This window comes from Lampris incognitus, chromosome 13 (assembly GCF_029633865.1).
Source record: "Lampris incognitus isolate fLamInc1 chromosome 13, fLamInc1.hap2, whole genome shotgun sequence".
Lineage (NCBI taxonomy): Eukaryota > Metazoa > Chordata > Actinopteri > Lampriformes > Lampridae > Lampris > Lampris incognitus.
Genome location: NC_079223.1, coordinates 26900987 through 26924659, shown reverse-complemented (window position 1 = coordinate 26924659; position 23673 = coordinate 26900987). Strand labels below are relative to the sequence as shown.

Below are 23673 nucleotides of genomic sequence, written 5' to 3'. Positions count from 1 at the left end.
GAGGCTCACCACTCTGTTGCTGCTGAATTCCCAAGGGCTGACACCACATAATCGTATTTTGCGGCATCTGCAGTGATTTCCTGCAATGCAAATTGCTTCTGTCTGGGTGAACCAAGCCGAGGCTGATGACTCCCAGAACTCTGGCAAGCTTGAAAGAAATTGCATTAGTCGTCATGTTCGTGAAGAGCTGTCTCTGGAAAGATCCAGCAAACAAACGTCGGGGTCACCAGTGTGTAAATTGAGAGAAAACAGAGAGTAACAACTTCTCTCTTTGACTACACACATACCTTAAATTGAGCACGTCAACTTAATATGAGAACAGGCTATGGTGAATTATGTCCATAAGTCCATTAAGTGTCCACTACAATATGAAAATTTTACTTAAAAAAATAAATGTGCGGGGGTGGTGGTGGGACTTCCGGGTGACGGATGGAGTAGACATGTGTTCCTCAAGCTCCTGCTACAATTTACACACAACTTAATTTCAAAGCCTCATTTCTGCACTCACCAATGTGAAATTCGACAATTCCTTTGGCAATATGCATTTCTTGCTAAAACAGCTTTGAAATGACATCGGGAACGACCAAAAAGAAAGATGACAACCCCGTCACCACCGAGGAGAACATGGCTGCCCTAACTAAGCTACTTGAGGAGCATAAAAAAGCCCTCTCCACGGAATTTAAATCGCCAGCAGGACCACTAGAAGCGAAACTGGACTTCTTCCAGTTAACGATCACAGACTACGGACATTGTTTGGTTTCGCTTGAGGCTAATGCGAACCAACTTAGTGACCAAATGGAGGTGATGAAGGCTAACTAAACAGCTATGGAGGAGAGCTACAACAAGCTAAAGGCTAAAACTATTGACCCTGAGTTGCGCAGCCGCCGCAACAACATAAGAATAATTGGCCTGCCTGAGTCGACTGAAGGTACACAACCCATGGCCTTCTTTTCCAAGCTGCTGGTGGAAATTCTTGGCGACAAGACCCTTCCTTCACCTCCGGAGCTCGATCGTGCCCACAGGGCTCTTACAGCCAAGCCTGCCCTGGGGTCCAGGCCAAGAGCGGTAATCGTACGCATCCACCACTACAAGATAAAAGAGGTGATCAACCAGGAGGCCTGGAGGAAGAGAGGAGGGCTGTTCTACCGGGGAAAACCAGTGACTATCTTCGCAGACTACTGCCCCGAAGTCATTGAGCAACGCATGGCGTACCGGGAAGTGATGTCGAGGCTGTATCAACAGGGCTTCAAGCCATCGCTCCTATTCCCAGCGAGACTACAAATCACAACACAAGATCGCAGAAAAACACACCTTGCATCGGGGGAGGACGCCGTGACTTTTCTGGCAACCCAGCACAATGCACCGACCAGGTGATTGCGTTATAGAGAACATGACATGGGGAATGTTTGTGTGTCATTTGCACTTGAGATACCACTTATACAAACATGTTGTCTTTGTAGTTCCTTGTGGGTTCGGCTAACTGGCCGTTTTGTTAGCCTACATAGTTTTGTGTTAATAGCCTAGCCTTAATCGCTTATGGCGCTATCATTTCTGTTTACATTCGGAGCACCACCCATTGGCCACTACAACATCAACAGTGACTGAGGCAAATTTGTAATTTGTGATATTGGGCTATACAAATAAAATGGCCTTGACTTGACTTAACAGTGGAACCAATAATAGCGCCCCTTCTGGTGTGGCAGACGAATTACCTCACACAAAACAGCACCACATAGACATCTTACCGTGGGGCTGCGCTTCTGTGACACAGTGACTGATGCTCATTGCGCACATAATGTAGCTACTACATCGTTCCATCTCATTGATTTCATTATTTTTCTTCAACTACTTTCAGCATAATTTTTCTGTGTACAGATTTTAGTAGACACTTAAAAGTTGAAAACTGTTCCTTATTTTGAGGCACTTGTATCAATATGGGATTGAGGCTAAAACTGCCAGGAAGTGTATGCACAGGTTCAAGTTAGGGAGAGCTTGCAACTGTTTAATACAGTTGCTATTTTGGATATGGGTATATGGGAAGTTCTTACTAGGCTTTCATGTTCTTGAGAAGTTTTGTAGGAATGGTGGGTAGGGAAGGAACTGTCTTGCTTTAACACAGGCACTAAACTATGTTCTTTTTGGAAAAGCTGCAATAGATCTAACTTAGAATACATACTATGTACTGTCCATTTCCCCTTTAATGCTATTATATGGAATCTATACCACACTGCTACTCTTCAACACACATCCCTTACAAACTATAATGAGTAGATACCTTAATATCGTGAGTTGGAATGTCAAGGGGTTGAATCACCCGGTTAAAAGGAAGAGAGTATTCACCCATCTTAAACAGTTTAACACAGATGTTGTGTTTCTGTAGGAGACACATGTGTGTTCCTCAGAGCACTCCAGACTTATAGTCCATGGGCCAGAGCCCAAAATTTCCTATTTCGGTACACTCAAGGTGGCAAAACTTACTTATAATTTTTGAAAGGATCCATGTCTGTAGATTATATTTTGGTATGATAACCATTCCTGAGTGGCAGCTGTATCACAGTTATCAGCTCATGAAGTTAACCACCCCCTAAAGTAAATTGCATTTTAGACGCTGGTGCATATCCTGGTTTAGCCTCATGGTCAGGACATTTTTCAATGTTCTATAATATTGTCTTTGGTATCATTTTAAAGGGGACCTTCTTAGCTTTCATTCAAGCCCTGTTGTGGATATTTCTCACAAATATAGAGGTCACTTGAGCTCTTCAACCCGTCAATAACACACATCTTTCTGCAATGTTCGCCTAAACTATATACTTTCTTTTAGCCCTGTGGCATCTAGGAATATCAGGGACACAAAACACAAAAACTGGAATACTCACAGGACTGTAAAGATTCAGGAAATGTATAATATACCCATACTATTTCATTGTGTGAGGTGATTGTGAGCCTTAAATTAGAAGGGCATTATTACTAAGAAACTAACTAGACCAAAGCCAGTTAGTCCATGGGTCAGACCAGATATCGATATCACCCAAGATGACACAACTTCACTGGTGCCATTTTATTTGGTACACTAACAGAAGTAAAATAATACATGATAACCTTTCCAAATGAGCAGCTATTTCATTTTTCTTTCAGGAAACCTGTTTCTGTGCCTCTCACGATTGTGTATTTGCCCAGATTTTTACAAATATAGCATTTCAACACCCCTGGTACTGATTAGCCTAGCTTAAACTCTGGGACAGTTCTTAGTTGGCCAACAACCAAGGATAACCAGTACTGTGTACTTCCATTCATTGTGCTAAGCTAGGCTAATGTGCAGCCAGATAGCTTTCTACTAAACACATATAGAGGAAACTGGTATCTATCTTCTTGTCTCACTCTGGAGAAGATTGTAAGCTAATTTCCCATAATGTTAGCATGTTCTTTTAATGTATATATGTTAATATGATTAGTTAAAGTGGCTACGAGGAACTTTCATCTTGTGTTGATTTTAGCGGCCTCATGTGGACAAAATACAGCTGTTGCATAACAACTAGGTAATGTATCTATTTGTGGCTATGTAAGATAAATAATGGTAATATGACGCTGGTGAAGCAAAGTAAACTTTGTTTTAGTAGTGTTCATACACCCAAGTTACATGTATTTGTTTGTATGTGGCAGGTGAAAACTGACTGAATATGGCCACTGGTGAACAAGCAAGTTTTTACCCAATACCAAAGCGCCCACGGGTGGAGTGCATTATCCACTGTTCTGATGATACAGATAAGCTGGTTTCACTACAAAGTGTCGACTCATGGAGAACTCTGCTCAGGGCAGCTCAGATACGAAATCATGCACCAGTTTTGAAACTGGCAAAAGACATTCCTGAGGGACAGATTCCAGCAATCTACTACCACAGAAAGTGTCGCAGTATCTTCACTATGAAGCAAATTCTTGATGGCCTCCTTGCAAAAGAAAAGAAAAGTTGTGTCTCTGCTGAAGAGAAACAATCTAAGAGAGTAGCTCGACATGCTCCAAGTACATCTAGGACTTATGATGCAGAGTGCATATTTTGTCAGAAAAACAGCAAATATTCCAAGAGACAGAATACGAGAGAAGTACTGGTGCAGTGTCGAGAACTGCGAGCTGATGCAAAGATCAGGAGTGCAGCCACAAAGAAAAGGGACAGCAGAATCCTTGCCATTGTGAGTAGAGACCTTGTAGCAGCTGAAGGGCACTACCACAGGTCATGCTATAGACTTTACACCAAAGAAGAGGTTTCCAAAGGAGAGGTTGCCAGCAATGAAGATGATGATGCTGCAGCCCAGTATGAAGCTGCTGTGAATAAGGCATACAATGAGCTGTTCCTCTTCATCAGGATGGAGCTTTTTGGCAATCCTCAAGTGATGACAATGACTGATCTCTCTTCTAGACTGGTAGCTTCAATGAACTCCCAAGGCATTGCCCAAGTCAAGGAATCAACCAAGAAGCACATAAGGCGAAACCTGGAGAGTGCGTTTGCTGGAGCCTTGCAGATATTCCCTGATGAGAAAGGAAAATTCCTCCTCTATCCCGATAACTTGTCCATGAGGGAACTTGCCAAAGAAAATCAGTCTCTCAAAAGGGAGCTGCAGACCCTGAAAAGTGTCAGTGCACAAGATGTTATAGCCAAAGCAGCCATCAAATTGAGAGCAGACATTAAAAGTCAAGATGTTCCTCAAACCTGGCCGCCTGAAGTCAAACCAGAAGCAGAATGTCCTACCATTCCAGAGTCGCTCATTATCTTCCTGTACTCTCTACTCACAGGCTCAAATGATCCTGATCATGCATCCCAGAGAGTGCAGTGCCTTCTGCAGTCATTTGGCCATGACATAGTATATGCAGTGACATGTGGAAATACCAAGCCTTCCAAGCACATTGTTCTGCCATTCAGTGTCAAATCGTTGACAGGAAATGTACAGTTGATAAACATCCTCAACCGACTTGGTCACAGTGTGTCCTATTCACAGATGGAAGAGATCAACACTGCCCTGTGTCTCCAGAAACTCTCATCATCAGGGAGTGGCATTGCCCTTCCAGCTAACATCCATCCTGGCATATTCACAACTTTAGCCTGGGACAATATCGACCGTCTTGAAGAAACTGTCAGTGGTGAGGGAACATCTCACAGAGTCAATGGGATTGCTGTGCAAGCAAAGCCAGTCAACCCACTTCCTGTCCAACCCATGCCCACTGTTCCCAAAACAAAGAAGAGAAGCATTGATGGACCCCCACCAATGTTACCAACTTACAATGCTGGACAACGGGTAGGGCCACCACAAAGCAAAAAAGTCAGATGCCGATACTGCAGCCAATACTAAGCTTGCCAGAGAGAAAAACCTTCTTTGGGTCCTAGCACGCATGTCACAACAAGAAGAACAGTCAGTCAGCAGCTGGACAGGCTTCAACATCCTGACTCGAGGAGAGATGACGGTCATCCCCGACAATATAGGCTATCTGCCTACCATCAATGCTCCAGCGACACAAATGTCTACTGTCAACGAGGTGCTTAACCAGTCACTGAGCATCATGCAGTGCTTAGGCCTGAGGAAGATTGTCTGTGTCTTTGACCAAGCCCTGTATGCGAAGGCTGTCGAGATCACATGGAAACACCATGACAAGTTCCATGATATCATCGTTAGGCTTGGGGTATTCCACACCATCTGCACACTGCTGGCAATAATAGGAAAGCGTTTCCAAGATGCTGGACTCAAAGACCACTGCATTGAGTCTGGCATGATTGCAGAAGGCTCAATTGCTGGTGTTATGGATGGCCGCAAGTACAACAGGGCAGTGCGACAACACAAGCTCCTGTATGAGGCTCTCATGCGACTGACCTTGAATGGTTTCCTGTCCTGGTTGGAAGAAACTCACAGGAATGACATGGTTCACCTGAATGAGACACTGAAGACCATTGACAGCCTTGGGAAAGAAGTCTCACAACATGCTTTGAAGGAGGTCCTCGAGAACAGCTCTTGTACACGCATCATGGATCTATTTGAAGTCTACCGTGAGTTCCTTAGAGGTGGAAACGGCAGCCTCTCGAACTTCTGGATGTCCTATTTGGACATGGTTGAAATCTTGTTGGGGCTCATCCGAGCATCCAGAGAGGGAGACTGGATGCTACACTTGGCTAGCATTCGAGCAATGATCCCATGGTGCTTTGCTTATGACAGGATGAATTATGCACGCTACCTCCCCTACTACTACGCCCAGATGTCTGAGCTGCCCATCACACACCCAGATGTGTACACAGAATTCATGGAAGGAGGCTTCTCAGTCAAACTGGGCTCCACCAATCCCTTTGGCCGAATCCCTGTTGACCAAGCTGTAGAAGACACGGTGAACAAAGACACCCAAACAGCTGGAGGGACAAAGGGATTCAGCTTGAAGCCAGGAGCTGTGACCAAATATTATCTCACAGCTGAGTATAGAAGCATGTACCTCAGACAGCTGAGAGACCTGACAGGTCAAGGCAGGTGCAAATGGTCTCATCCAGATCTACAGAGTTCAAGGATCAAGAGAGATGAAGCAGATGTCCAGTCTCTCATGGACCTTATGGAGAATAACTGGCTCAATCATATGTCCCCTGATGATATTGATTTGGTTAGCCTCTCCACTGGCAACATGGCTCCACCTGATGTGACCATAGATCTCTTGAGAGCTCTTGAGAAAGGAGAAGAGGCCTACCAAGCATTCCAGCAAACAAGGTTAGATGCAGACCCACCACCTGTGAAATTCCACGACAAGATGACCAAGCAAAGTCTGAAAACATTCTCCAATGTCAGCACAAAACAAGCTCATGGAAAGAAAGCACAGGATGTGGTTCTGAAGGCAGATAGAAACCTTTTCAGTCACATGATCCTGGTGGCTGAAAGCAGGAAGGTGAATCTGAAGGATGTCCTTGCCTACCCATTGGGCCCACTACCATGGGCACTGGCAAATGCTGATGGGTCCTTACGAAAAACAAACAAGGCTGCACTTGCCAGAGAGCTTGAAAAGAATGTATATCCTGCAGAAGACATCCCAATCCCATCTACTTCCATCATTGATGGGATGAGCCTGGTCCAAAAAATGAATGGCAACAACAAAACCTTTGCACAGGTGGCAGAGTCAGCCTTGACCCAGGTCCTCCATGAGGGAGCACAGAGTGGGAGGATTGATGTTGTTTTTGATGTCTATCACCAGACTTCGATCAAAGATGCTGAACGACTGAACCGGGGTGGAGACATCACTCTCCAGTACAAGAATCTTGCAGGGGGACACCACGTCCAGCAGTGGAGAAAATTTCTGTGCAGTTCCTCCAACAAGACCAGTCTCATCAAGTTTCTGGTGGAAGAGTGGAAACTTCCACGATACAGAGCTATGCTGCATGGCAAGGTGTTGTACATGACCTGTGAGGAAACCTGCTACAAGTTGACAGAAGATGGGTGTGAGGAAGCAGCAGAACTGCACTCCACACATGAAGAAGCTGACACCCGTCTGCTCCTGCATGCATTGCATGCAGCAAATGCGGGCTCAAAGTCAGTTATCATCACAGCTGAGGACACTGATGTCATGGTGCTTTGTCTTGGCTTCCAGAAGGACATCACCTGTCCCATCTACCAGAAGTGTGGGACTCAGAACCGCACACGGTTTGTCGACATCACCAAACTGGCTAGTTCACTTGGAGACAGCATCTGTGACAGCCTAATTGGCTTACATGCCTTCACAGGCTGCGACACTGTCAGTGCATTCGCTGGTCGAGGGAAGCTGAATGCCCTGAAGATAGTGAGAAAGCACACTTCCTGCCAAGAGACTTTTAGTCAACTGGGACAGACATGGAATGTGAGTGATGAGCTGTTCCAGAAAATTGAGCAGTTCACCTGTCGGATGTATGTTGCTAATAGCAGCACTGCTGAGGTGAAAAACTGCGTTACCAGCTCTTCTGCACCAAAAGGGGAGAGGTTGAGTCCAGCCAGCTGCCACCATGTAGAGACTGTCTCTTTATGCATGTTCAACGAGCCAACTATCAGGCAGCAATATGGAAGTGCTGTCTGCAGGCTAACCCTGTGGTGCCAAGCCCTACTGAGTATGGATGGACAGACGATGAAGGCAAGCTGGCCATTTACTGGATGCGCTCCCCACCTGCACCAGATGTGGTCTTGGAAATGCTAACATGCAAGTGTGTGCATTCATGCAAAATGCCAAGCTGCATGTGCCTGTCAAATGGACTTCCATGCACAGACATGTGCAGGTTACAGACCTGCAGTAACCAAAAACAGCAGGATGGTCCAGAACTGGACTTTGAACTTGGGGAGTCAGATGATGAGAGAAACGAGCAGTTTGATGAATGACAGTGTGATGATTCTGATGGTATTACTGTGGTAGTAGTCTATTGATGCACAGGATGTTGATTCTGGACTTGGTTACCCAGAGCTTGATAACAATAATGTAACCATATTCACATATACCCATTACCCTACCCATTACCATTACATATACCCACTAATGATATGGGATTACATGTATCATTGACTAAGTATATGTAAATGTCAATGTTGTTTAAAATATTAAAATAGTTCATTACCTCACTATGGTATTCCTTTTTATCATGTATTTTGATTGTGTATTTAAACAAATGTATAGAGACCAGTTTGTGACCTAACTGGCTTTGGTCTAGTTCTCATTTAAGGCTCACAATCACCTCACACAATGAAATAGTATGGGTATATTATACATTTCCTGAATCTTTACAGTCCTGTGAGTATTCCAGTTTTTGTGTTTTGTGTCCCTGATATTCCTAGACGCCACAGGGCTGAAAGAAAGTATATAGTTTAGGCGAACATTGCAGAAAGATGTGTGTTATTGACGGGTTGAAGAGCTCAAGTGACCTCTATATTCGTGAGAAATATCCACAACAGGGCTTGAATGAAAGCTAAGAAGGTTCCCTTTGAAATGATACCAAAGACAATATTATAGAACATTGAAAAATGTCCTGACCATGAGGCTAAACCAGGATATGCACCAGCGTCTAAAATGCAATTTAGTTTAGCGGGTGGTTAACTTCATGAGCTGATAACTGTGATACAGCTGCCACTCAGGAATGGTTATCATACCAAAATATCATCTACAGACATGGATCCTTTCAAAAATTATAAGTAAGTTTTGCCACCTTGAGTGTACCGAAATATCGTCTGGCCCATGGACTATTATGGCAGGCTGGGCAGGGCAGCACTTCCATTCTGCTTTCCAGGCCAAGGCAAGAGGGGTCTCCATCCTAGTAGCTAAACATATACTCTTTGACCCAACCAAAATCACAGCTGATAAGAATGGGAGGTTTATAATTGTCTCAGGGAAACTATTTAACATAAATGTTGTCCTGGCCAACGTAGATGCCCCGAACGTGGACGATGCTGGGTTCTTTGATCACCTGTTTTCTTTTCTTCCTGATCTGAGCACACACTACTTAATACTTGGTGGGAACTTCAACTGTTGGTTGGACCCGATCATGGATCGCTCTTCCACCAAACCTGGAGTAGTGACTAAATCTGCCTCATATATTCAGTGGGGGAAGAGTTGGCTAAAGTACAATTGGGGAGAAAAAGGGGTTAAAAAAAAAAGAAAAAAGTGGCATATTTACATCTCGTACAAGTTGAAATGATTTCCTTATTTTTTATGAGTGAATGTCTATATTTGTAAAAGGATACATTTAGGGTAGAATCAAAGGAAATGTTTTATGTCTATCTGCAACAAGTAGGCCATCACAATAAGAGTAATAGGTTAATTCTAGTACAGGACAGACTTTGTGTTCTCTTCAATGAAATGAAACAAAGATGTGCATATATCGGTATCAACAATAGGCCAAAATGAGTTTGAAAATATCAGCATAGCGAATATTGGCAAAAATCCAATACCATGCATCCCTAGTCACATCCAGTATAAACCTTAGAATCTTTTTTTTTTTTGATCAACAATTTTTATTTTTAAAAAACAGGACACAACACACAAACAACAACAACAGGGCAGCACATTAGTAACAATGTTTAAGGACCGAAATAAAGGGAAAAAATGTACAGAATAAAAAAAATGTATCCAAAGTAGCTGAGAGTAAGAGACAGACATTCTCAAGGGAAAAACAAATAATAGTGGACTGAAAAGAAAGAAAAAAACCCCCAATAAAACAAAACTATACATTGTATATACAACCATTCATTTCTACTAACTTCCAAAGCTGGCCTGCTCCAGGTCTGATGTTACTGGGTGTGGAGGGGTGCAGGGAGGGGGAGATTCCTTCTTTTAAGGTAGTCTCTTATGGACACAGCTATGCCTGACCATGCCTGCACAGTGGCAGGCTTGGCTCTATTGAGTCGTGCTGTTGTACACTCAAGAGACACTATGCTCTGGTAGGACGCCATCCAGCACTTAATTAAAGTAAGTTTGGGATTAAACCACAGTGGCAGTATGGTCTTTTTTGCTGCAGTAAAGCCTGCCAGCACTAGTCTTCGCTGATTTAAATTGAGAGACAAAGACGAATCGTCATTGAGCAGACAAAGGCAGGGATGAGGCAATATTGTTGATCCTAATAACTCTTGACAATGTTGACAAAACCTGTGTCCAAAAATCTCTAATCAGTGAGCAGTCCCAAAACATATGCATTGTTGTGCTTAGCACCTGAGCCCGGCAGTGAGTACAGTTAGGGCTGGTAATTAGTTTCATTTTAAAACATTTGATTGGTGTAGCATATGCTCTGTGAATCATCCTATAGTGTATAAGCTGATGCGCAAGATTTTTAGAGGTATTGCTTATGTTAGACCATATTGTTTCCCAATGTGGTTCCAGACCGACAAGGCGGAGTTCCCTGGCTCACACCCCTTCAACTGCCAGTGTCTTAGTAGAGTGATCAAGCAGAGAGTTATATATACGTGTCACTGTCCCCCGAGTACCCTGCCCAGGACCGATCCACTCCTCCATAGGGTGCTCCGGCAAAGGCCCATTCCAGGGCACCCCATATGTTTTCATTGCAGAGCTCAGTCTCAAGTAAAAACAGAAAGAGGTGCCTGGTATCATATTCCTCCCTAATATCTTGGAATGAACGGAGTCCAGCATTGTTAAAAATATCACTGAGAGTGAAGACACCTTTTTGTGACCATGAGGGAAATGTAAAAGGCTGCCCACCTGATTGAAGGTGACAGTTATTCCATAGTGGAGATGTTTGATGAAATAAATCTATTTTGCCCATCATCAGTTCCACTTTTTTCCATACATCAATAGAATTGGTTACAATGCTCCCGTATGATTGATTAATGTTTTTGCACCCCTTGCCTGTATATAGTAAGTCTTCCAGACGGTGTGGCTTCACTCGAGCTGCCTCCATAGCCTGCCAAAGGACCTCAGATTCCTGGTTTCTCCAAACATGCAGTGGTCTAATTTGAAAAGTATAATAATAAAAATTAAGGTTTGGGACAGCTAAGCCTCCAGTGAGTTTGGTTCTTTGTAAGATTCTAAGTTTGATTCATGCACACTTTCCTCCTCAAAAACTGTGATATGAGGGAGTGCATTTCCATGATAAATTTAGGTGGTGGTGCTAGGGGATCATAAAAAACAAAAGTTTAATCCGAGGCAAAATGTTCATTTTGATAGTTGTAACTCTGCCTTGTAAATACACATAAAGAGAGCCCCACCTCTTCAGATCATCTGTGATCTTGTTTTTCACAGCCAAAAAGTTTTTCTGAACTATTCTACTAAGACTGGGGTAAATCTATATGCCAAGGTATGTAAAGGATGTACAGTTAGGGATGTCTGCAGTCAAACTGGTATTTAATGCAGCGGTATTCAATGGAAGAAGAGCAGATTTAATCCAGTTGATTTTATATCCTGCCATCCCTTTAAATAGATTAAAGAGTTTTAGGACCTGCAGTAGTGATGTCCGAATATTAGATATGAAAAGAAGACAATCATCTGCATTTAATGAAATATAATGTCTAGATTGGTCTATGGTTATAGGAGATATAGTGTCACTCTCTCTGATTGACTGGGCCAGGGGTTCTAGGGACTAGGCAAAGAGCAGAGGGGAAAGTGGACAACCCTGTCTTTTTCCGCGATGTAAAGGAAAGGGTTGTGATTGATATGTTCCTGTGAGAACTGATGCTGTAGCATGCCCGTATAGCATTTGTGTCTTGGAGATGAAGTTAGGCCCAAATCCGAATCTCTCCATGACCAGCCATAGGTAACTCCATTCCTGTCTGTCAAAAGCTTTATCAGCATCAAGAGAGAGAACAGCACAGTCCTCTGGAAAGGTACCTGCAACCTCGATAACATGTAGGAGACTCCTAACATTATCTGATGCTACTCTCCCTTTCATGAATCCCGTCTGATCAAAGTGAATTAACTTCCCAATTACTGCCTCCATGCGAGTAACCAGTAGCTTGGCATAAAGTTTCACATCTCCACAAATCCGCGAAACTGGGCGATAACTTGAGCATTCGAGTGGATCTTTACCTTTCTTGAGTAAGATGGTGATGAGTGCATTTCTCTGGTCCCTATGAAAGGATCCCTGTTCAATGGTTAAGTTTATAGAGCCCAATATAAGAGGTCCTACCCGATCCCAAAAGGCTAGATACAATTCCGGTGGTAGGCCGTCCAAACCAGGACTCTTGCCCTTTTGGAGAGTTTTTACTGCTGTTTCAAGCTCTTCTAAATAGATGGGGCTTTCTAATTTTAAGCTCTCTAAGTGGTCCAGACAAGGCAAAGCTAAATTCTGAAGAAACATGGTGCACTTCTCAATATCTACACGGCAGTCTGATGTGTAGAGACTGCTGTAGAAATTTTTGAAAACATTGTTGATTGCACTGGGATCTGTAACAACGTCACCTTCTGTTGTACGAATTCCATTAATCACTGCTTTGGATTCATTTTGTTTCATCCGGAGGGCTAATAGTCTACTCGGGCGGTCGCCATCATATAATATCTCTGTTTGGTTCTATGTAGAATAAACTCAGCCCTGCTTATGGATAAATTTCTATATTCTCCCCTTAATGCCTCGAGAATATTGGTGTTGGCTTCAGAGGGAGGCCTTCTCCACTCTGTCTATCTCCTGCTCAATTTCAGAAAACCGCTTATTGTGCTCAGCTTTTAACCTAGAAGAAAAACTAATACATGTGCCTCTTATAAAACATTTCACTGCTCCCCATAATGTTTGGGGATTGTCACATGACCCAATGTTCTGTTCAATAAATTCACTAAGTTGTGTCTTCATTTGTAATAGAAAATCAGCATTGCTAAGCAGAGTCATTAAATCTCCATCTGCGTGCTTTGGGATAATCAATTAATGGTGTTAAAGTGCATGACACAGGGGCATGATCAGAGATTAAGATAGCGAGCATGTTGATATGGGGTATATTATTTATAAGAGAAGGGCTGACAAATATATAATCAATTCTGGAGGAGGTGCCATGACGACTAGAATGAAAGGAATAGGCTTTAACTTTGTAATTACGAATGCGCCAGAGATCCACTAAGTTCAAGTCAACCTGTTAAGTGCACCTGTAGATCTGTCAAGCTCTGGGGAGACAGTGGTATTGTAATCGCCAGAGAAAATGCAATGAGGGTCTCGATAACATAACAAAGTCGCACTGATGGGGGGCAAAAAGTTTTCATCAAAAACATTAGGTGCGTATTTACACACTAATGGAAGTTTTATATAATTAATAGAGAGCAGCACATAGACAAATCTACCACCATTGTCATTACCATTCTCCATAACCACAAACTGTAATTTCCTTTCTGCTATAATCCAGACACCTCTAGCTTTAGTTGATGCGCATGAATGAGCTAGTGCTTGTTTTGGAACCGCTGTACGTCCTTCGCTGTCAGGTGTGTCTCTGGAATCAGAGCTACAGAATCATGTTTGTGGTGTAAAAATTCCAGGCAACAAGTGCGCTTAATGGGTGAGTTCAGACGTTGAAAGTTCCAGCTCAAGATATTTAAGTTGGCCATTTAAATGGTGGTGTAGAAGTCTAGCAAAATAACATGTAAACAGTCCACTTTATATTAGTAGTAAAGAAAAGACTTAAACTGAGAATATGTCTCTTAATAGCTAATGGCCGCACAATACATTTAACACAGAAAAATTGAAAGTTTAACAACAGAACTATATACAAACAGGCAAACCGCCAGGTCCTTGTTACACCTAAGGTTTGCATGGAACATACACTAGTCATTCTGGTGGCACGCGTACTGCAAGGCCACTCCCCACAACCCCTCTCACCTCCTATGTCTCATGATGTTCAACAGACAACAGAAAACAAACCGGGGGGAAAAAAAACCCCCATAGAAAACAAACCGAAAAAAAAACCCCCACAGAAGAGATGTAATAATACGCAAATAATACACAAAGTACATGAAGAGCTTCAGCACTGTGGGCTACTCAGTCCATGATATAGAACGCAAAATAAAACACACAATAGAAGATCAAAAATATTAACCAACTTATCTTAACAGGAAAATTGCTTAAGAGTGAACAATGCGTGATGTGAACGATTCAATCCCTATGACATAAAGTATCAAATAACCTGCACAGCAGAATGTCATTAACTTCAACAAGCTTTGTTAAGCAATGTGAGGAATAAACAGCCCTAAAGAGTGAACTGTGGCAGGATGAGGAAAAAACACAGGAGACGAAGGCGAGTTTGCTGTTTATTCCTCAGCTCCAAAACCAAACTACAGCAGGAACAACCCTGCACCAGCAAGCCCGGGAACGTAAACCACACCCCCAGCTCACAGTCCTGCTGGGTGAGAGGCATAGCCCCTAGTGTCCGCCACACAGCCCCCCCCCCCGAACACCCAGAAGGGACTCCTGGAAAGAAAATTAGTGTCTCACTGGAGGCTTAAGCAGCCTGCCATAACGGCTGCGCTGTCCCTCAGCCAAAATAGTAGGTGAAACACTGTCCAAAGTCGGCTGAGAAGCAGAACGCTGAACCCGTGAAGACACTGCCGGGGTCCTGGAAGGAGGACGACCCCGACGGGGAACCTGGGCCGGAAACACAACTTCGCCTGCCACCCTGTGTGCCGGTTTAAGCCTATCAAGCGTGACACGCTCCCTACGCCCACCCATATCCTGCACAAAACCCTTAGGACCCGTCTCAAGAACCCGAAATGGGCCATCATATGGGGGTTGGAGGGGCGAGCGGTGAGCATCATGCCGTACAAAAACAAAACGAGCCGACATGAGCTCCGCAGGCACGAATGACCGCGAAAAACAATGGTGAATGGGGCCTGGAACTCGAGTGCTGTCGGACAAAAAAGGATAAACGGCCGGATGGGGTCGAGGAGCGGAACTCCCAGGCAAAAATTCCCCAGGGACGTGGAGCGGCTGACCGAGCACCAGCTCAGCAGGTGAAGCGTCGAGGTCCTCCTTAGGAGCCGAACGCAACCCGAGCATAACCCAAGGTAAACGATCCACCCAGTTACCATCCGAGAGCGCAGCACGCAGCGCTGCCTTGAGCGACCAGTGAAAACGTTCATACAAGCCGTTAGCCTGAGGGTGGTACGCGGTAGTGCGGTGTACCTGCACACCCAAGGATCGTGCAAGTGCCGACCAGAGCTCTGACACGAACTGGGGGCCCCTGTCTGAGGTGATATCTGACGGAGCGCCGAAACAGGCGACCCAGGATGAAAGAAACGCGCGTGCAATGTCCGAGGATGTTGTGGAGGACAGAGGGACAGCCTCTGGCCACCTGGTGGTCCAATCCACCATTGTGAGAAGGTGCGTAAAACCCTGTGAAGAAGGTAGAGGGCCCACCAGGTCCACATGCACGTGGTCGAAACGTCTGGCCGGGATCGGAAACGGTTCGAGGGGCGACTTAGTGTGCTGGTGGACCTTAGCGCGCTGGCACGCTACACATGCAGCGGCCCACCCCTTTACGTCCTTGCGGAGGCCAGGCCAGACAAACTTGGAACCGACCAACTTCACTGACGCCCGAACTCCAGGGTGCGAGAGGGAGTGAATCGAATCGAAAACTCAATGGCGCCAGGCCACTGGAACAACGGGGCGGGGACGGCTGGTGGAGACATCGCAGAGGAGGGCAGGACTGCCTTCCTGCATCACAGCGTCCTCCAGCTTGAGGCCGGTACGCGTTGACCTAAGGGCAAGGATGTCCGGGTTGCTGAGCTGGTCGGCAGCCATAGCGGAGAAATCCACACCGAGGTGCACAGGACACACAAGCACACGCGACAGACAATCAGCAACAGAGTTGGACTTCCCAGCCACATGTTGAATGTCCGTTGTGAACTCGGAGATTGCCGCTAGGTGGCGCTGCTGACGAGCAGACCACGGCTCAGTCACCTTGGCCATGGCGAAAGTCAGCGGTTTATGATCCACATAAGCCGCGAATGGGCGACCCTCCAGCAGGAAGCGGAAATGCCGGGTTGCAAGGTGCAGTGCCAGCAACTCCCGGTCAAAAACACTGTACTTGCGCTCGCTATCTCGCAGTTTGCGGCTAAAAAATGCGAGTGGCTGCCACGCATTCGCCACACGCTGTTCAACCACAGCCTCCACGGCTATGTCAGATGCATCGGTTGTTAAAGCTATGGACGCCGTATGGGTGTGGGATGGGCGAGGAGGGCAGCGTTAGCCAGGGCGCACTTAGCTCCGTCAAAGGCCTAGACCCGTTCGGGAGTCCAGTCGACAGGGTCGTTAGCCTTCTTAAGCCGCAGGGCTTCGTAAAGTGGCTGAAGGAGGTGGGCAGCGCGAGGGAGGAAACGGTTATAGAAATTCACCATGCCCAAGAATTCCTGCAATGCCTTAACAGAGACCGGGCGGGGAAATGCCGCCACCGCTTGCACCTTAGAAGGCAACGGGACCGCGCCTTGCGGCGAAATGCAGTAACCCAAGAAGTCAATCACCGGCAGTCCAAACTGACACTTGGCCGGGTTGACTATCAGGCCGTGTTCGTCCAAACAACGGAAAACCTGTTTCAGGTGCGCCAGGTGCTCTTAAGCTGACGGACTGGCCACTAATATGTCGTCGAGATAAACGAACACGAAATCAAGGTCACGCAACACTGAGTCCATCAGCCTCTGAAAGGTTTGCAAAGCCCCCTTCAAGCCAAAAGGCATGCGCATGAACTCAAAAAGCCCAAATGGGGTGATCACTGCTGTCTTAGGCACATCCTCTGCGCGCACGGGAACCTGATGATAGCCGCGCACCAGGTCCACCCTAGAGAAAATAGTGGTACCCGCCAGGCGTATGAAAAAGTCCTGTATGTGTGGGATGGGATAGCGGTCATTGGTGGTGACGTTGTTCAGGTGGCGAAAGTCGCCGCAAGGCCGCCACGACCCATCCGCCTTGGGCACCATGTGAAGCGGCAAGGCCCACGGGCTGTTGGAACGCCTCACTATACCCAGACACTCCATGATGGCGAACTCCTCCTTGGCTGTAGCCAATTTTACCGTGTTGAGGCGCCGCGCGCGCGCAAAAACTGGCAGTCCCACAGTGGGAATGAAATGTTCTACCCCGTGTTTAGTAACCGCGGTGGAAAAGGCAGGCGTAGTCACCAATGGAAAATCCGCCAGCAAACGCTGAAAAACATCCCCTAATGCTAAAAAGTTAGCGTGTGTTAACGGCCCGGCTCCCCCTGTCTCGTACGGAACAGTGGTGAAAGACACAGCATCAATTAAACGGCAGTTTGCAACATCAACCAGCAGACCATTAGCACGTTTAGCACACAGAAAATCCGCACCGATAATAGGAACCGTAATGGCGGTCACTACAAAGTCCCACTCAAAATGGCGCCCGTGGAAACAAACAGTCACCAACCTTGTGCCAAACGTCGCAATGGACGAACCGTTAGCTGCACTTAACTGTGGGCCGCCGCCTTTGGTCGACCTGTCTGTCTTAGCAGGAGGGAGTAGGCTCTTTTGCGAGCCTGAGTCCACCAGAAACCGTCTTCCTGACATCGTGTCCTTAATGAAGAGCAGCTCACTACGTCCGCCAGCGCCCACAGCTGCTACTGAGCGCTGGCCCTGGAGTTTCCCGGCGCCTCAAACATGCACAAAGGGACGCAGCGCCTAGCCTTGCTGCCGAACCACTGGTGGAAGAAACAGAGGCCTCTCCCGCGCCGTCTCTGGGCAGTTACTCCAGCCACCAGCGCCGGGTCCGCATCCTCCGACGCTGGCTGCAGAGGCTCAGATGCCACACTCCGCACAGAGAACCGTCTGGTAGCCAGCAGGACCCGATCGGCCTCCTCAGCCAAACCTCGGCAGTCACCAGCGGCCAGACACGGGGAGTTAGCCAAAGCCGCGCGCACAGGAGACGGAAGCTGGCGCAGGAAAACGTGCGGGAAAAGGAATCCGCCTTCGTCCAAGCCTAGCAGCGACAGCATATTGTCCATGAGATCCACAGCCATCCCGTCGCCCAAATCGGATAGGGAAAGGATTCTATCTGCCCTCTCTGCGGCAGATAGGCTGTACCTCCGGAGCAGAAGATGTTTGAGGGCCATGTATTTATCGTGTTGCAGAGGGGCGCACAACAGCTGCATGGCCCGGCGTGTGGACTGCTGGTCCAGCGCAGCGACGATCAAATAATATCTGGAGTCGTCCACGGAGATTCCACGCAGGTGGAACAGTGCCTCGACATGCTGGAACCACGAAGCCGGGTCGCTCTGCCAGAACTCTGGGAGTTTCAAAGCCGCGGCGAGAACGGCTGGCTGTGAGAGTTGGGGCGGCGTGGCCGAAGTGGATCACACTCCTCTTCTGCTCCAAACATGTTCAATTCGGGGTCACCAATGTGGCAGGATGAGGAAAAGACACAGGAGACGAAGGCGAGTTTGCTGTTTATTCCTCAGCTCCAAAACCAAACTACAGCAGGAACAACCCTGCACCAGCAAGCCCGGGAACGTAAACCACGCCCCCAGCTCACAGTCCTGCTGGGTGAGAGGCATAGCCCCTAGTGTCCGCCACAGAACAATATTTGCAGAATATGTGCAATGTGCAGAACTGTAGCAACTACAGAGCTATAAAGTAGTAGTAGTAGTAGTAGTAGTAGTAGAAAGAGTGAATAGCAACATCAGTCCAAGTCCCATCACTGTTGAATAGCTAAATTAGCAGGTAGTCACAGTGTAAAGCATAACAAGATCGTTTAGCTGTGGGCAACAACTCACGGTGGCGATGATGAGGCGTCCATCTTGTCGCCGTTGTCCGGCTCCCGGAGCAAAGCGGGCATTTCTGGTTTTGCATGGCTGGTGGAGGTTGAAAGGTGTGTTGGAGAAACTTCTCGACTTTGCGTGGCGTCCCAAAGTTGACAGTGTGCCCACGATAGGTGATTTTCAGCTGGGCCGGGTAAAGCAGGAACGGCTGGAGCCCAAGCGAAATCATCCTCTTGTGGACCGGGGCGAACTCCACCCGTTTGCTCGTCGTTTCTCTGCTGTAATCCGGGAAGAACAGCAAGGTTTACTTGTTATGCTTAACGGGCTGAGCTCTAGCTCCCTTCAAAATGGCTTGACGATCAGAGAAGTCCAGCAGTTTGAAGATCAGCGTGCGAGGCTGGTTAGCATCTGTGCTAACTCTGCTGTAAAGTCTATGGGCCCTCTCTATGCGGATAACCCGTTCTCCTAATGAAGGTATCCACTTCGGCAAGTTTTTGCTCAGAAAACCAATGGCGTCCAACCCTTACTCGCCTTCCTTCAGTCCGACCAGTCTTACGTTGGACCTCCGGCTATGGTCCTCCATCTGAGTGATCTTTGAGGTGAGTTCCCCACTTGATGCTGAATATCATTAGCTTGTTGCTTGCTAGCTCTCACCGTAGCCTGCAGCGTGTCAAACTTAGCCGTGTTGCTCCGGATAGCTTTGTTAGAGGACTCAAGCTCTTTGGCCATTTCATACATATTATATCTTTGATATGCTTAATTTGATTAGTTCTGTTAACTGTGTGATGAGGACACTGTTGATCACTTCTTTCACTGCTGACTGGATTAATGTGTTGAAGTCACTCTGCTGTTCTACCAATGTGGTCTTAACAGCGTTAGCTATGGCGTCGTCGAGCTCTTCCTTTGGCATCGTAACCATAGGTTTTTTCTTTAACGGCGACATACTCTCGCCTTCCCGTTTGCCTCCGGGCTTTCCTTGAGATATTATGCTGCGATGTGTTATCAATGTTGGTCGAAAGAGTAACTGAAAAAAGGAGTTTAGGAGTTGCTGAGGACGAGCTACTGAGCTACGTGTGCGTCACAGTCAAGCGCCACCCGGAAGTCAACCTTAGAATCTTTTGTTATTTTCATATTTAAAATGGATAAAGGCGGCGATGACGCCTTTATCTCCTCTTAATTTGATCTTGTCACTAAATTACATTTTGTGGTATTTCTGTAGTCTTCTTTGTTATTGGGCCATTTTGCTTGTTAGCTAGCAGGAAATCAGTTTATAACATTTGATGTAAATATTGACATGGAGACATGGAGTGTTACCTTGGAGATGGTATCCTTGTCAGCCAGGATATTGAAGAAGAACTGGGAGGTGGGCTGAGCCCGGCAGTCTGTGATTGGACAGTTACAGTTCATCACCAGGTTCTGTTCAATCCGTGCAGTCAGGTACTTTTGCCAACAAGACTACAACAGAGAGAGAGTCTTTTGAACATCCTCCTGTCTTTTTAAAACACGCAGAGTATATCACATCACATGTCCTACTCTGCCATTTGAAAGGAGCTATGTGTGTTTCAGCATTCTCACTCATGAAATAAGAGGTAAATCTCATACACGATTAGTAAATCTCATAGGACTCATAGATATTGTAGTATGACAAGTAAATCTCATCAAAAAAACAGTAAATACTATGACTCATAAATCTCATAGTATGATGAGAAAATATTATAATATTACTAGTAAATATCACTTGGGGATACAGAATAGTGCTGAATAATACAAAGTAAATCCCCTCACACTCATTCTAAAGCCCAAAAGCATATAATATTTTTATTAGACATGTGTTACATTTGCTTCATGTTTTAACTCATTAATAGAAGCCAGAAAACATTTAAGTCATTAGCGTCTAAGAGGGCGAGATCCAAAATCATTGATCAGTCGTGAGTAAATAATTGACTACCTGGTGAAGTGATGGATGTGAAAGTATGTGCGTGTTGTGCCTCTGTGTGTGTGTGTGTGTCTTAACATTGAGTCTTTGTGTTACGTTAGTGTGTTAATGTTGAGGGTGTATGTTATGGTTGTGTGTTTATGTTGAGGGTGTGTGTGTGTGTTAATGTTGAGGGTGTGTGTTATTGTGTGTTAATGTTGAGGGTGTACGTGTTAACATTGAGGGTGTGTGTTAGAGTTGTGTGTTGATGTGAAGGTGTGTGTTACGGTTGTGTGTTAAAGTTGAGGGTGTGTGTGTGTTAATGATGAGGGCATGTTGTTGATGTTGACAGTGTATGTTATGGTCGTGTGTTAGGGTTAGACAATACAAGCTGTACTGCAGTGAATGAGGCCAACAGAGATTCAATGCTCGTCTGTGTGTGCGTGCGTGTGTTTTGGGGGGCAGGGCTCACCCTGCAGCAGTAGTGCATACAGCTGAGTGTGGGAGCAGACTCGACCTCCCCGGTGGGGGACATGACGCAGACTGGGCAAGTGGTCGCAGGGCTCGGGGGCGGCTGGGGGTTGCGGCTCTTCAGACCGGCAGCCATGATGATGCCATCTGGGTCATCTGTATAGCGCTGGATCAGAACATCCACATTCCACTTACAGTGAACCAGCAAGTGTTCGGCCCGGTCCAGATCCAAACTCAGCGTCCCGGAAACCTGCAAGCACAGTTATGTCAGAATCACACTGTGATGTTTCAAGTCAAGTCAATTTTATTTGTATAGCCCAATATCGCAAATTTGCCTCAGTGGGCTTTACAGCAACACAACATCCTGTCCTCAGACCCTCTCATCGGAGGGTCTAAACGTTTCAGTTTATAACAGAAAAAATTCTCTATGAAGATGATATAAGATTTAAACAAGGAAACAGTGAGCATGACCTGTGTCAAAAACATTATAGACGTTCACAAACAGTATTACTGGATGGAGCTTGACGCTACAAGAAGTAAAAATGTTCAGATGGGGAAAATGCCTGTGAACCACATTTCAAGACTCTAGTTGCAATGATGAGAAAGTTGTGCTAGTTTAAAGTGATACTGACATCAAAATCTGAAAATTCCTATTGATAGGCTATGTTCCGAGTTGGAATGTGACCACGGAGAAATTCAGTGGCCAAACAGCGGATCTACAGCCACTTGAGATAGATCTGTGATTGACTGTAGATGGTGTCCAATGACAAATTGTGCCGGTGGATACGTAGACACCAGTCAATTTGCATATAGGGTTACACAGCCCTCTATACTACGTATGAGAGCTGTGGATAACTGGATCCACGTCAAACGTCACTGTGCTACCACTCATGTTTAAAAGCCTAAAATAAAAACTTTATATCCATGTACCTGTGTGTTATTGTTGTTTGTAACAGATTTTGAGTTATGGAGTCAAAATACTCACCGAATTGTGATATTAATCGACGTTTATCGGTCAGTTATCATGTCGGCGGACATGAGTGGTATGAGTGGTAGCGCGGTGACATCAGGAAGACAGTAGCCAATAGCTTTGAATTCATAAAACCACACCTATTTTCGGTTTTGATTCAAACTCCCAATGTTAAATAATGTGTTCAGAAAGGGCATGTCAGTCTCTCTTTAAAGTTTGGGATCTTTTTGGTCTTCGGGGGTGCTATGTTGGGTAAATCATTATTTTAGTATCAGAGTGTATCGAAAGGCTGAGTCATTAATCCGAATTTCATCAGAATCAGATCTGTAGTGAGATTTCTGTACGGTCAGACATACAGACGCTGATCCATAGACCCCCAGACAACCAGAGGGTACTGGTACTGTATCATAGACATAACAGGTCTAGTATGGGTAGTTAATCAAAAACATGAGACCTGTTGGACCGTTCGCTGCATCAGCTGTCGGACCTCGTCCTGGGTCATGGTCCGTCCCATAGAGAACAGAACTGCCTCCATAACCCCATCGTCCGCCCTCTGGGGGTCGTGGACCAGACCACCCACACTGTAGGGGGCACACGCACACACACACACACACACACACACACACACACACACACACACACACACACACACACACACACACACACACACACACACACACACACACACACACACAAACAGCCGATTACAAAAAAAGTATAGAATTCTTCATTTACTTTGCTACATCTTAGGAAGTTAGAGAAATAGTGAATTTCTGGAGAGGTTAATTGGTGCACTAGATAGTGACCTAGTTAACTATTTAGCTCATTAGCAAGATAAGTAGTTAGTGAACTAGTTATTTAGTAAACACATCTGTTTATTAGTTTAACTAGGTAATAAAACAGGTAATATACTAGTTAGGGAAATAAATATTAATTTAATCTATTATTACGGTTCTACATTAAACTATTACAACATTTTCATTATGTTCAGATGATTGTTTCGAGTGAGCTCATTTAAACATAGATGCATACACAGTCATAAATGTATGATGCATAAATGCATGAATAGATGTTTCTCCATTGGGTTGTAAAAGACTAATCTCGGATAGATTCCATCTGTGACAGAGCATGATCACGATGGAGCCCAGAAAAAAACAAAAACAAAGTAGTTATCA

The 23673-nt window shown here is 45.5% G+C and overlaps 1 protein-coding gene across 6 annotated transcripts in view; it reads right to left on the bottom strand.

Moving 5' to 3' along the window:
- The window catches only part of LOC130122616 (cullin-9), a 268978-nt gene that overhangs the window by 31962 nt on the left and 213343 nt on the right, over positions 1-23673 (bottom strand). For all 6 annotated transcript variants that reach the window (XR_008811248.1, XM_056291554.1, XM_056291556.1 and 3 more), the window contains 3 exons: positions 22953-23079; positions 21530-21778; positions 20457-20597 (listed from right to left, as the gene is read on the bottom strand). Coding sequence is in view for 5 of the 6 variants with exons in the window: in XM_056291554.1 (XP_056147529.1) it covers positions 20457-20597; positions 21530-21778; positions 22953-23079 (517 nt within the window). In the remaining variant the exon portion in view is untranslated. The remainder of the gene's footprint in view (positions 1-20456; positions 20598-21529; positions 21779-22952; positions 23080-23673) is intronic.